Here is a 13,533-nt window from a genome sequence, read left to right as displayed (position 1 = left end):
TATTTGTATGAAGATGAAATAATATAAACAAACAAAAAAAAAACTTTTACAAGTATGTGCTCAATAAATGTTGTTATTTTTATCACTAGTGATATTAGTAAATTTATGCTAAAGGAAGACCTGACGGATATAAGATTTGTTTAAAAAAAACACAGAACACCATTAAGTTGGCAATTGTGAAGAAAATTCAACAAATGTAAAATTCCATTTCTAAAATCAAAACTCATCTCTGAAAACTAATATGTGAGAGAAATCTCTTAAGATTGATGTATGAAGATTATGTGATGCAAAGATTCAAAGAGTTGTACTTTTTCCATACAGACAAAAACTTAAGAGGCAGACATGTAGCAGTCTGTTTTTTTCTGCTCAGAATTCATGGTGAATTAGAAACTAACAATCAAAAGACTTTTTTTTTTCCACTTGGAAAAAAAAAATAATAGTATAGTGAACATGGGTATGCCACCTTAGAATCAGTGATTGTTAATATGTTTGGTTAGCAGAAATAAAGTTTCCACATGATTTTGCTGTAGTACTTGTGTATATAGTAGGTGCCGTGCCATTTTATCTCCGTATATACTATCGTTCAATGCCTAGGAGTAAAGACTGCCTCCTACTTAATTACACCTCAGGAAATTAACAATCACTTCATGATCTGTAATACTGCAGGTGCATACCCAGTGCCTTAACCAATTATATCTGAAAGAATGTCTCTCGGAACAGCACTATTTAAAAAAGAAAAAAAAAAAGATTTATTTACTACACGTGAGAGAGCGAATTTCTTATGACAAAGAGAGAAACCAGAGCACCACTGACACATGTGATGTTGGGGATCCAATCAGAAATGGAGGCACTCAGTCCTGTGCTCTACCAGCTGAACTATTTCCTTAGCCAAGAACAGTAGAATTTAATTGTACCTGATAAATGTTCTGTTGTCACAGAAGCTAAGTTTTGAATACTAAATCCCTTCTGAGAGAAAATGTTATGGCCCTGGAAGTGATACAGTGAATAAAGCTTTGAACTTTCAAGCTCGAGGCCCTGAGTTCAGTCCCCAGCATTACATATGCCAGAGTGATACTCTGGTTCTCTCTCCTACTCTCTTATTAAAAGAAAGAAAGAAAATCTTTTTTTTTTTTGTCAGTACTTATTATCAGGCTATCAAGAGGCTTAGGGTCCTACATTGGAGAAAAATTGCTAAACTTTGTTTATCTTCAGTATACCTTCTGCTTTACCATGGATGTCTCATTTGCAATAGTTAATTTCCTATCAATCATGTATTATAATTTCACTCTTTGTTTGAAGATAAATTCCCTTTGATTTCTAAATAATTTGCTTTAACCTGTTTAGGAAAGTGAAGATGCCTACTTTCTTTGACAGTAATGACTGAAATTTTTCCAAGGTAACTTTGCTACTCATTGGAATAATTTAATAAATTTTCTTCTTAAGTTTACTAATGCATTCATTTTTACATACTAATTCCTTGAATTTTGAATAGTTCTTGTAACAGGCTACCATTTTTTGTCATGCTGCTGCGGTGTATTAGGCTATAGCTTCTTTTTTTAATCAAAGTAGAGTATTTTTTTTTTTTTTTGCATAAGAAGCACCCAATAGGGGGTCGGGCGGTGGTGCAGTGGGTTAAGCGCACGTGGAGCAAAGTGCAAGGACCTGCGTAGGGATCCCTGTTCGAGCCCCCGGCTCCCCACCTGCAGGGGAGTCACTTCACGGGCGGTGAAGCAGGTCTGCTGGTGTCTATCTTTCTCTCCCCCTCTCTGTCTTCCCCTCCTCTCCCCATTTCTCTCTGTCCTATCCAACAACGAACAACATCAACAATGGTAATAATAATAACCACAACGAAGCCACAACAAGGGCAACAAAAGGGGGGAAAAATGGCCTCCAGGAGCGGTGGATTCATGGTGCAGGCACCGAGCCCAGCAATAACCCTGGTGGAAAAAGAAAAAAAAACAAAAACAAAAAGAAGAAGCATCCAATATTATGCAGTACTTATGTATTACTATTTTAAGATGTGCACAGATTAGAATACCGAGTTTTACTCACTGCTGTAATGGTGGCATTTTTATATCATAGATAAACTGTGTCCGCAACAGGGAAAATGAGAGAGGCTGAATTCTGTCCTTTTGGTATTGGTAATAAAGTTCCAGGTTCATTCAACCATGGATCTCAGAGTTAACCAGAGTCACATAGTCCTTGAAAATTGTGTACCACTTCTTGAGCACCATCTTCCCCATCGGCGGACAGTCTGGGCTGTGATTAGCTTCTTCAAGTCCCTGGTGGTGTCATTGTTATGGTATTTTACATGAACCTTCTTCTCCAGATGGTCCTTATAGACAACCAATCATTCTGTTGTAGCTCTGACCCTATGGGACTCTGATAGCCACGACGTCTTGCTCAAGCACAGAGCTGGGGGGTCGTTTCTGTTTTTAACTTCATTTCAATTTGGAGTCAGCTGACTCAGCAGTCTGGCATGGAAGAGTCAAGGAGAAGTCCTCACCACAATTTGTCACAACCAAGTAGCTGACGTGTATGATGGACCTGCTTTAGGGCCTCTAGAAAGTGCAGAGACTGGGAGAGCCATGTGCTGTTAAGTTCCTAAGCTGCTTCTATGCCTAGATCTTAATGAGATAAGATTCTGGAATTGCAATGAACCATTCTTTAGAAGCAACACGTCTTTAAGATATGATTTTTAAGACACTGACTTTATATTCTATGACCTTGGCAATTCACTTTAGTTCCAGAAAGGTTTTTATTCTAGATTAGAGGTTTTTTTTATAAACACAGCAAAGACATTTTTGTCCTTTTCTTTGGTAGTGTAAAATGCATTGAATTGTAAAAGTACTTTTTTTTTTTTTTGGAATAAACTTTTCTTGCTCGTGATATATAATGTCTGCTTATTTGCTAATACTTTGCTAGAGACATTTATATTTGTGAGCGTAAGAGTTTGCACATATAAAAATAAACGGGGAGTCGGGCGGTAGCACAGTGGGTTAAGTGCACAAGGGGCGAAGTGCAAGGACCAGCGTAAGGATCCCAGTTCGAGCCCCTGGCTCCCTACCTGCAGAGGGGTCGTTTCACAGGCCGTGAAGCAGGTCCACAGGTGTCTATCTTTCTCTCTCCCTTTCTGTCTTCCCCTCCTCTCTCCATGTCTCTGTCCAATCCAACAACAATGAAAATAATAATAACAATGATAAACAACAAAGGCAACAAGAGGGAAAAAAAAAAAAAGCCTGAGCAGTGGATTCATAGTGCAGGCAAAACCCTAGAGGCAAATAATAATAATAATGAAAAAATAAAATAAATAAAAATACATGTAAATGTGAACAGTGTCCACCACTACAGGTCTTAAGAGACTAGTCTCTCAGACTTCACCTGGAGTGTTGCCATTTGGCTTTTAAATAGTCTCTAGGCAAGAACCCAGGAGGAAAATTATTATAATCAGGATTACATCAGAGAAATAGAGCCAAACAATTTCTGACCAGGGAAAAACCTGGTAGAACACAGGACTTGAATGCCTGAGGCATCTGCTTTGACCCCAGAACCACATGTACCAGGGTCATGCTTGACACCTCTCCCCCCTTCCCCCCTTTCTAAAAATTTAGTTTACTTATTATATATGGAAGACAGAAGCTTTAACATGAGGCAGAGAAAGCCATTTCCACAACCACTGTCCTCTCTCCTTATAGCATGTGAAACACTAGATAAATAGACATTTTATATGAAAGTAATAAATCTTAAGGAAGGAAGGAAGAGAGAAGAAAACCATTTCTCCAATAGAAACACAAGAGAGACAAAGACAAGGGTCTTATCTACTTTATTTCGGTTCCAGGATCTACAACAATCTTTTTTTTTTTTTACAACAATCTTTATTACTAATGGGAGATCAATAAAAATGTTCCATGAGGGGGTCAGGTGGTAACGCAGTGGGTTAAACACACATGCCGTGAAGCGCAAGGATGGTGTAAGGATCCCAGTTCAAGCCCCCGGCTCCCCACCTGCAGGGGGCTTGCCTCACAAGCAGTGAAGCAGGTCTGCAGGTGTCTGTCTTTCTCTCCCCCTCTCTGTCTCCCCTCCTCTCTTGATTTCTGTCTATCCTATCCAATAACATCATCAATGGCAACAATAACAATAACAAGGGCAATACAATGGAAAAAATGGCCTCTAGGAACAGTGGATTCATGGTACATACACCAAGCCTCATTGACAACCCTGGAGGCAAAAAGTAAAATAAAATGTTCCATTAATGGGCCAGGCAGTGGCACACCTGGTTAATCACACACATTATAGTGCACAAGGACCCAGGTTCAAACTCCTGGTCCCTACCTACAGGGGAAAGCTTCAAGAGTGGTGAAGCCAGGTTGCAGGTGTCTTTCTGTCTCTCTCCTTATCTCCCTTTCCCCTCTCAATTTCTCTCTGTCTCTATCTAATAATAAATAAAAATATTTTTTAAATATTACATGAATGAATAATAGTCACTATTCTCATATCAAAAGTATCTCTGACACCACCATAAGCCAGAGCTAAGTAGTGCTTTCCTGAAAGGGCAGGAGGGAGGGAAGAAAGGTAGGAGTGTAGGAGAGAAAAGGGGAGGGGAGGAGGGGGGACCGGGCAGTAGTCCTGGCACTGGGTTAAGCGCACATGGTACCGAAGTGCAAGGACCCACTCAAGGATGCTGGTTCGAGCCCGGACTCCTCACCTGCTGGGTGGTAGCCTCACAAGTGGTGAAGCAAGTCAGCATGTATCTGTCTTTATCTCCCCCACTTCTCAATTTCTCTCTGTCCTTGGCCACCGGGGAGGGGAGGGGAGAGGAGAGGAGAGGAGAGAGAAGAGAAAAGGGAGAATGCATAGACAGCCATCCAAAAAGATTTGTGTGTGCCTATGTTCATAGCAGCACAATTTGTAATAGCCAAAACCTGGAAGCAACCCAGGTGCCCAACAACAGATGAGTGGCTGAGCAAGTTGTGGCCTCTATACACAATGGAATACTACTCAGCTATTAATAATGGTGATTTCATCATTTTCAGCCCATCTTGGATGGAGTTTGAAGAAATCATATTAAGTGAAATAAATCAGAAACAGAAAGATTAATATGGGATGATCTCACTCACAGGCAGAAGTTGAAAAACAAGATGAGAAGAGAAAGCACTAAGCAGAATTTGGACTGGAGTTGGTGTATTACACCAAAGTAAATGACTCTGGGGTGGGTGACAGGAGAGTACAGGTCCTGGAAAAGGATGACAAAGGACCTAGTGGGGGTTGTATTGTTATGTGGACTGAGAAATGTTAAGCACATACAAACTAATGTATTTACTGCCAACTGTAAAACATTAATCCCCCAATAAAAAATTTAAAAAGGAAAAAAAATTAAAAAGAGAAAGAAAGAAAGAAAGAAAGAAAGAAAAAGAAAGAAAGAAAAAAAAAAAGGGAACACAGATGCAGCAAACCTAAGAATGATGTTGAATCCCATTTGGAATCAGCTGAAGCAAATGCAGACCAGTTAGACCTCATCTTTATGCATTTTTTTTTTTTCGTTTTGTAAAGACTAGACCACTGCTCAACTCTGGCATATGGCAGAGTATTTAAACCCTTGTGAGGGGGCGTGGTGGTAGCAGCAGTGTAAGGATCCCGGTTCCAGCCCCCAGCTCCCGCTCCCCACCTTCAGGGGAGTTGCTTCACAAGCAGTGAAGCAGGTCTGCAGGTGTCTGTCTTTCTCTCCCCCTCTGTCTTCCCCTCCTCTCTCCATTTCTCTCTGTCCTATCTAGCAATGATGACATCAATAACAACAACAAGAATAACTACAACAAGGACATCAAAAGGAAATAAATATTTTTAAAAATTAAAATACATTTTTTCACTTTTTAAGAAGCCTTATTATCTTTATTTATTGGATAGAGACAGCCAGAAATAAAGAAGGAAGGGAGAGATAGAAAGGGAGACAGAGACACCTGCAGCCCTGCTTCACCACTCACAAAAGGTTTTCCCCTGCAGGTCAGGACTGGGGGCTCGAACCTAGTTCCTTGCACATTGTAATGTGTGCTCAACCAGGTGCACCACCACCAGCCCCCTAAAAATATATATTTTCATAAGATTGGTTTATTAATAAGAGTGGGGGTGTTTTCAGAATGAAACAATTCAATATTATGCAGATGTCCTTTTGTTCAGTGCTAATAAAACTTTTCTTGGCAACACAATAAAATGACTTAAAAATACACATGGAAGTGTCAACACCCACAAATTGATTAGACTGACCAACAAGCAACTGGGAAGGTGATTTATGAGCATCAGGTCCTGAGTTCAATGCCCAGCATCAGAGTGATGTTCTGGTTCTCTCATTAAAAAGAAACTAAAAGACTGGCTAACAAGTTTAACATTTGACCTCATCATAACCAGTTCAGAAGTTACACACTATAATCACACATTTTTAAATTTTTTACTTAAAACAGTAATAACAGTAGTAATAAAGGGGAAAACAATTGCAAGGATACATGTATTTGTAGTCTCAGCACTGGGCACCAAGCCCCAAGTGATTGCCCTGGTGACAACTAAAAAATAAATAAATAAACAAATAAATTATTTTTTTAAGTGCACAGACTTTTATTTATTTTTTACCAAAAAAATAAAACTTATAAAAACAACACAAAGCCAGGCTGGGAACATGTACAAGAACCTGGAGTCAAGCTCCCAGTCCCTATCCTGGAGGGAGGAAACTTTACCAACAGTTTAAACAACAGTTTACTAACAGTTAAGCAGGTCTACTGATGTCTCTCTTTCTCTTGCCATCTTTCTCTTGCCCCCTGTATCAATTTCTTTCTACATGTCCCCCCCCCCCCAAAGAAATAAATAAAATGGCAACCAGGAGCGATGGATTTGTCCTGTAGACACCCAGCCCGTGATAACCTTACTAGCAGTAAAATACAAACAAGTAAATAAACAGACAAATACAACTTCAATAGTTAGCATTTGAAGTTGCTCCCATGAGTCTATACCTTCTCCCTTCCCCAACCCCCAGACTCTGCTCCCGGGACAAGAGGTCTCAGAAAGCTTGATGATCTACTGCTGCTGAGGCTTCAGTCACTTACCTAGATGTTAACATTTGGTGAGAAATCACTCAAAGGAGAGAAACTTGTTTGCTTGTTTAAGAAAAGGGTGAATTCTTAGACTCTGGTCTGTTTATACCAGGATCACCCCTTTGTGTCCACTAGGAGAGCAGGGTTTTCTGAAAACAGATACTGGTATAAAGAGCTGAAGTCCTCAGCAGCAGCAGCATCAGATAAGAAACACCGTGCTATAAAATCCTCAGAGTCACGGAGGAGGTTGTCCCAAAAGTCTGCAGAGTCCAACTGACATGACTCTGGAGTCTCAAGATCCTGGGAGTCCAGAAGTGAAGCCCAATCAGAGGCTCCAAGCCCGCCAGGTTCCTGGTTCCCAGAGGCGCTCCCGTTACCAGGACTCCTGTCATTAGAATGTGGAGAAGAGATGGCTAAGGGGTTCTCCTCCTCTACCTTATTCATCTCCTCTTCCACCCCTTCCTCCTTTACCAGCTCTTCCTCCAACTCTATCTCTTCCTCCTCTACCTTGTTCTTTTTTTTTTATATTTATTTTATTTATTTATTCCCTTTTGTTGCCCTTGTTGTAGCTATTATTGTTGTTGTCGTTGTTGGATAGGACAGAGAGAAATGGAGAGAGGAGGGGAAGACAGAGAGGAGGAGAGAAAGATAGACACCTGCAGACCTGCTTCACTGCCTTTGAAGCGACTCCCCTGCAGGTGGGGAGCCGGGGTTCGAACCGGGATCCTTATGCCGGTCCTTGTGCCTTGCGCCATCTGCGCTTAGCCCGCTGCACTGCATCCCGACTCCCTCCTCCGCCTTATTCTTCTCTTCCATCCCTTCCTTCTCCACCAGTTCTTCTTTCTCCTCCATCTTTTTGTCCTCCATCAGCTTTTCCTCCTTCTCCTTCACCTCCTCCTCATCATCATCACCACACTCTTCCTCTGTCATTTCTACTTCAGAGTTCATCAGCATAGGGTCTGAGGGTCTTAGCAGATTCTGTTGCTGTTTCCTCCTCCTTTTTACTCGCTGGTTCCTGAACCAATTCTGATGGGAGAGGAAAAGGTGAGAAAGTAAGTATAGGGTGGTCTGCGCAGTGGATAAAGCATTAGACTTTCAAGCCTGAGGTCCCGAGTTCAACCCCCAGCAGCACATGTACCAGAGTGTTGTCTGGTTCTTTCTCTCTCCTCCTATCCTGCTTATTAATAAGTAAATAAAATCTAAAGACAGTGGTCCGGGAAGTATAAGGCTTTATACTCTCAAGCATGAGGTCCTGAGTTCCATCCCCGGCAGCACATGTACCAGAGTGATGTCTAGTTCTTTCTCTCTCCTCCTATCTTTCTCATTCATAAATAAAATATTTTTTTAAAAAATCTAAAGACAGAGAGAGCAAAGGGAAGGGGCTCCAAATGGGTGCCCCACATTCCATGGGTGTTAGGTTGTTATGGTTTGAGAAGGCTGGTCTCATTCTCACAAGAAGGTGACCTGGCCTGCTCTCCTCTGCTCTTCAAAGAACAGATGTAAAAGTGCTGCAGGACCAGCCACTGCCCGGCACTGGGGGAGCACAGAGTTCTGCATCCTAGGAGCAGGCAAAGTCTCCTTTCCTTCTGGGGCTTTCTCAGGCTCATGGGGAAGGCCAGTGAAGGGGGCTGGGGAGGGAGCATGTTCATACCTGAGGCTGAAGTCTCAGCTTTAATTCCTGATACCAACATAAACCAAAGATGTGCTGGAAATTTTTAATAAAGGAAGAGGAGAAGGAATGGGTGTCCAGCCCTGGGTGCCAACACTATTCATCCAGGAAATCTCTGTGTCCTGGAAACACAGGTGCAGCCATCCAGGTGTCTGTGCGTGTCCTAATCAAGAGGGATGTGGAAGTGGGAGCAGACTCCAAAGGGGTGTCTGACACGCAGCTTCCAAGAGCCCCAGGGAGCTTGTGGGCCCAGGTCAGGAGCCACTGGCTCAAGTCCAGCTGTGTGTCCACCACCCCTGGGAGGTCAGCGCCCTGTCACCAGCCCAGTGTCCTGCAGTGAAACGCATGCGTGCTCGAGGGGTACAAACAGAGAATGCTGGACCTCTGTTCTGCAAGAAACACTTGCGGGAGAAACAGAAATGTCTCCAGTGCAGGTGTGTGTGGAGCTCTGTCATGTTTAGAGGCATCTCAGACCCTTACCTGGATCACTTTCTTTGTAAGCTTAGTCCATATCACCAGTACCATGATTTTGGATAAATCGGGGTACTTGGTTTTCTCAAACACTTTCGTTAGTATATAGAGTTGCTCTGGGCTGAACTTTGTACGCCACCTTCGAGCAGGTACTACTGCAAAGAAGAGAGACAAATGGCAGTTAGTGGAAGGAATTGGTTGATGGCAGGAAGAAACTCAACCAGTGGAGTGCATGCCCTGCTGTGTGGAGGTCCTGAGTTTGATCCCAGGCACTACATGGGGCCCCCATAACACAGTGGAAGCCCATAGAAGGTGGTGCAGGACTCTTAAGTCTCTCATAAAAAAAAAAAAACTAATAATGAATGGAAAAGTGGTCCTAGGGGGCCGGGTGGTAGCGCAGCGGGCTAAGTACACCTGGCACAAAGCACAAGCACCCGCGTAAGGATCCCGATTCTAGCCTCTGGCTCCCCACCTTCACAGACAGTGAAGCAGGTCTGCAGTCTGCAGGTGTCTGTCTTTCTCTCCCCCTCTCTGTCTTCCCCTCCTCTCTCCATTTCTCTGTCCTATCCAACAGCAATGACATCAATGACAAGAATAATAATAACCACAACAATGATTTATTTAAAAGGGCAACAAAAAAAAAGGAGGGGGAGAAAAGTGGCCCTGCAGATGACCTCACCAACATGTCCTGGAATCTCACCTCTCCAGAACCCTATTCCACAAGGGAAAGATAGAAACAGGCTGGGGGTATGGATCAACCTGCCAATACCCATGTCCAGGAGAAAAGCAGTTACAGAAGCCAGAACTCCCACCTTCTTTCTGTACTCCAAAACAATTTTGGTCTATACTCCCAGAGAGAGGGGAAAAGATAGGAGAAGATGACCAGGGGGGTCTGGACTCCAACTCCACTGGTACCCAAAACATTTGTCACCAGGAATCTTTGTTTTTATACCATTACTGAAAGGGAGAAAAATCTGGAAAAAACCAGAGAAAGCCAAGAACTATTACATATCTGAGAGAAGGGGGGTAGGGGGATACTGAGAAGTAGTAACAAGTGTAGGTGTGACTTAGAAAGGAAGTGAAGGCAAGACCATAAAAAATAGCAAAATAAGGCGGAGGGTAGATAGCATAATGGTTATGCAAAGAGACTCTCATGCCTGAGGCTCCTAAGTCCCAGGTTCAATCCCCCATACCACCATAAGCTAGAGCTGAGCAGTGATCTGGTAAAAAAAAAAAAATAGCAAAATAGGGTGGGGGTAGATAGCATAGTGGTTATGCAAAGAGACTGTCATGCCTGAGGCTCCAAAGTCCCAGGTTCAATCCCTCACAACACCATAAACCAGAGCTGAGCATTGGGAATGGTGTGGAGTTATACCCCTCTTACCTTAAAATTTTGTAGATCACTAATAAAAAATAATTTTGTAGATCACTAATAAAAAAATACTTTTAAAAATTATTTTAATATTTATTTATTTTCCCTTTTGTTGTTTTTTTATATTTATTTATTTTCCCTTGTTTTTCATTGTTGTTGCAGTTATTATTGTTGTTGTTATTGATGTCATCGTTGGCTAGGACAGAGAGAAATGGAGAAAGGAGGGAAGACAGAAAGGGGGAGAGAAAAATAGACACCTGCAGACCTGCTTCACTGCCTGTGAAGTGACTCCCACTGCAGGTGGGGAGCCAGGGCCTAGAACCAGGATCCTTACACTGGTCTTTGTGCTTTGCGCCACGTGCACTTAACCACTGCACTACCGCCCGACTCCCAAAAAAATACTTTAAGTGGCCTGGAAGTCATCTGAACATCACATCTGCACAAAGCCCAGGTTCATTCCACTCTGCTATGTAACGAAATTACATGGATGAAAATCAATTCATAGCAAAGATGAACTAACTCTCTCTAAATTGAGCAGGGAAGAAAGAAAGAAAGAAAAAGTGGCCCAAGAGGTGGCTCAGTGGATAAAGCATCAGACTCTCAAGCATGAGGTCCTGAGTTCAGTCCCCGTTAGCACATGTACCAGTGCTTTCTCCTTCTATGTTTCTCATTAATAAATAAATAAAATAAATAAAATTTAAAAAAAGAAAGAAAAGAAAGAAAGAAAGAAATCTCTGTGTCCTGGAAACACAGGTGCAACCATCCAGGTGCATGAGCCAGAGTTAAGTAACGCTCTGGTGGGGGTGGGAGGGATAAAGAAAAGGAGAGTGGTCAGTGGATAAAGGATAAGGTGCTCACATGTGAGGCCCTAAATTCAGTCCGTGGCAGCACATGTATGTACCAGAGTGATGTCTGATTCTCTCTATATCCTCTACATTTCTCACATTAACAAATAAATAAAATATGTTTTAAAAGAAGAAAGAAAAAGAGAGAAAGTGCCATGAAAATATCTCATTGCACTACATTGTCTTGTCTTGTCCACAACCAAGGTCTGACCCCAGCCCCTCCCCACTTTGGAAAAAGCTCCATCCTGTGGTCCCTTTCACTCTCTCTGCCCCTGCCATTGTCTACATGGAGAGGAGGAAGGAATCAACTAGATTGCTCACTTGGATGGGTGGGTCTATTGCCACATGACTGAACTGGATTGGATCTTGACCTCGATGTCATCTGTGTTGGAGTGTCTCTCCATCTCTGGCTTTCTAAATGAAAATATTGATCTGGAGCAGGGAGCCCTAGTAATAATAAAAAATAAATAAATAAAAGAAGAAGAAAAACAAATTCATGTTATGTCAGGAGAGAATACAAACTGAGCACATAAGCAATAATGTCATTTTTTTTTCCTTATCCAGAAATATTTTAATCTCTTTAAAAAAACAAAGCAAAACAAACAACAAAACCCCCAAAACTACTTTGAAAAATATGGAACGCTTCACAAATTTGCATGTCTTCCTTGCGCAGGGGCGATGCTAGTCTTCTCTGTATTGTTCCAATTTTAGTATATGTGCTGCCAAATCGAGCACCATTTTTTTTTTTACTTTGTGTTTTCTTTTGATTTTATTTGATAGGACAGAGAGAAATTGAGAGGGGAGAGGGAGATAGAGAAAGAGACACCTGTGGGCACTGTTTCACTGCTTGTGAAGCTTTGCCCCTGCAGATGGGGACTAGTAGCTTGTGCATGCTAATGTGACTCTTTATGGGGTGTACCACCCAGCCCCAATGCTGTGTTTTTCACTCATTCTCTCTGCTACTATCTCTATGAGAGAGGGAGAGGGAAGCAGAGAGAGAGCACTAGATTGCTCACCTGGGTGGGTTCCTGCATTGCCAGGTGTCTGAACTGGGTAGGAGCCTGGGTTCCACGTCGCTTGAGGAAGCATCAGTGGTGCTGCAGTGTCTCTCCATGTCTGCCTTTCCAACTGAAAATGTTCATCTGGAGCAGTGAGGCCTAGTGATGACAAAAAAAAAAAAAAAAGGAAGAGAGAAGGAGGAGGACAAATTCATATTAAGTCAGAAGAGAAGTGAGAACTGAGCACAAGAACAATAATGCCATTCTCCCTTTTTTTTTCCATTTTATTAGATAGGAAAGAGAGAAATTGAGAGAGAGGAGAGAGAGAGAGAGGAAGAAAGGGAGGGAGAGAGAGAGGAAGAGAGAGAGAGAGAGAGGGTCCTTGTGTGTAGTAGTAACATGTGCGTTCCATTGGGTGTGCCACCACTCAACCGTGAGATGCATGTTTTTTTCCACTCTCTCTGTGCCACTATCTCTATGAGAGAGAGCAAGAGAGAGAGAGAGAACAGGGAGAGGGGAAGGGAGGGAGAAGGGGAGAGAGGGAGAAGGGGAGAGAAGGAAAGAGAAGGAAAGAGGGGAAGAGGGAGAGGGCCAGCTAGATTGCTCACTTGGGTGGGTTCCTGTGCTGTCAGGAATCTGAACCGGGTTAGAGCTTGGTGTCCACGTCGCTGGAGGGAGCATGGGTGCTGAAATGCCTCTCCATGTCTGACTTTCCGTCTGGAAAAGTTGATCTGGAACAGCAAGCCCTAGTGATGACAAAAAAAAAAAAAAGGAGGAAGACAAAGTCACGTTAAATCAGGAGAAAGGCTGAGCTCCAGAGCAATAATGTCATTTTTCCCTTTTGCTTTCTATTTTATTTGATAGGTCAGAGAGAAATTGAGAGGGGAGGGGCAGTAGAAAAGAGAAAGAAATACATGCAGATCTGCTTCACAGCCTGTGACACTCCCTCCCCTGCAGGTGGGGACTAGGAATTTGAACCTGGGTCCTTGTGCATAGCAGTGTGCTCTCTATGGGGTGCATCACTACCCAGCTCTGAGTGCTGTCTTTTTCACTCTCTCTGCCACTAACTCTATCCAAGAGAAAGAAAAAGAGAGATTACCAG

The 13,533-nt window shown here is 42.5% G+C and overlaps 1 protein-coding gene and 1 non-coding gene across 2 annotated transcripts; both read right to left on the bottom strand.

Moving 5' to 3' along the window:
* Positions 1–7,190: 7,190 nt before the first annotated feature.
* On the bottom strand, positions 7,191–12,048 carry LEUTX (leucine twenty homeobox). The gene is made up of 4 exons (XM_060172306.1): positions 11,755–12,048; positions 9,226–9,371; positions 7,863–8,102; positions 7,191–7,376 (listed from the first exon to the last, which is right to left on the bottom strand). Exons 1-4 carry the CDS (start codon positions 11,813–11,815, stop codon positions 7,191–7,193), a joined length of 633 nt encoding a protein of 210 aa, XP_060028289.1. The 5' UTR covers positions 11,816–12,048.
* Positions 12,049–12,061: 13 nt separating this feature from the next.
* Positions 12,062–12,168, bottom strand: LOC132537153 (U6 spliceosomal RNA). Its single transcript, XR_009548616.1, has one exon. It is a non-coding gene; the product is annotated as a U6 spliceosomal RNA (small nuclear RNA).
* Between the last annotated feature and the right edge of the window lie 1,365 nt (positions 12,169–13,533).

The sequence above is a fragment of the Erinaceus europaeus genome, chromosome 2 (assembly GCF_950295315.1).
Source record: "Erinaceus europaeus chromosome 2, mEriEur2.1, whole genome shotgun sequence".
In the NCBI taxonomy this organism is placed as follows: Eukaryota; Metazoa; Chordata; class Mammalia; order Eulipotyphla; family Erinaceidae; genus Erinaceus; species Erinaceus europaeus.
The sequence above is the reverse complement of the archived record's forward strand: the minus strand, read 5'-3'. Positions and strand labels throughout refer to the sequence as shown.

What these genes read in the sequence shown, in the direction of transcription:
- LEUTX (XM_060172306.1), bottom strand. Translation starts at nt 11,815, where the DNA reads ATGACATCGAGGTCAAGATCCAATCCAGTTCAGTCATGTGGCAATAGA. An exon ending in CAATAGACCCACCCATCCAA is followed by an intron (nt 9,372 to 11,754) that starts GTGAGCAATCTA and finishes TCTTCTTTGCAG; the next exon opens with TAGTACCTGCTCGAAGGTGG. An exon ending in TTACAAAGAAAGTGATCCAG is followed by an intron (nt 8,103 to 9,225) that starts GTAAGGGTCTGA and finishes CTCTCCCATCAG; the next exon opens with AATTGGTTCAGGAACCAGCG.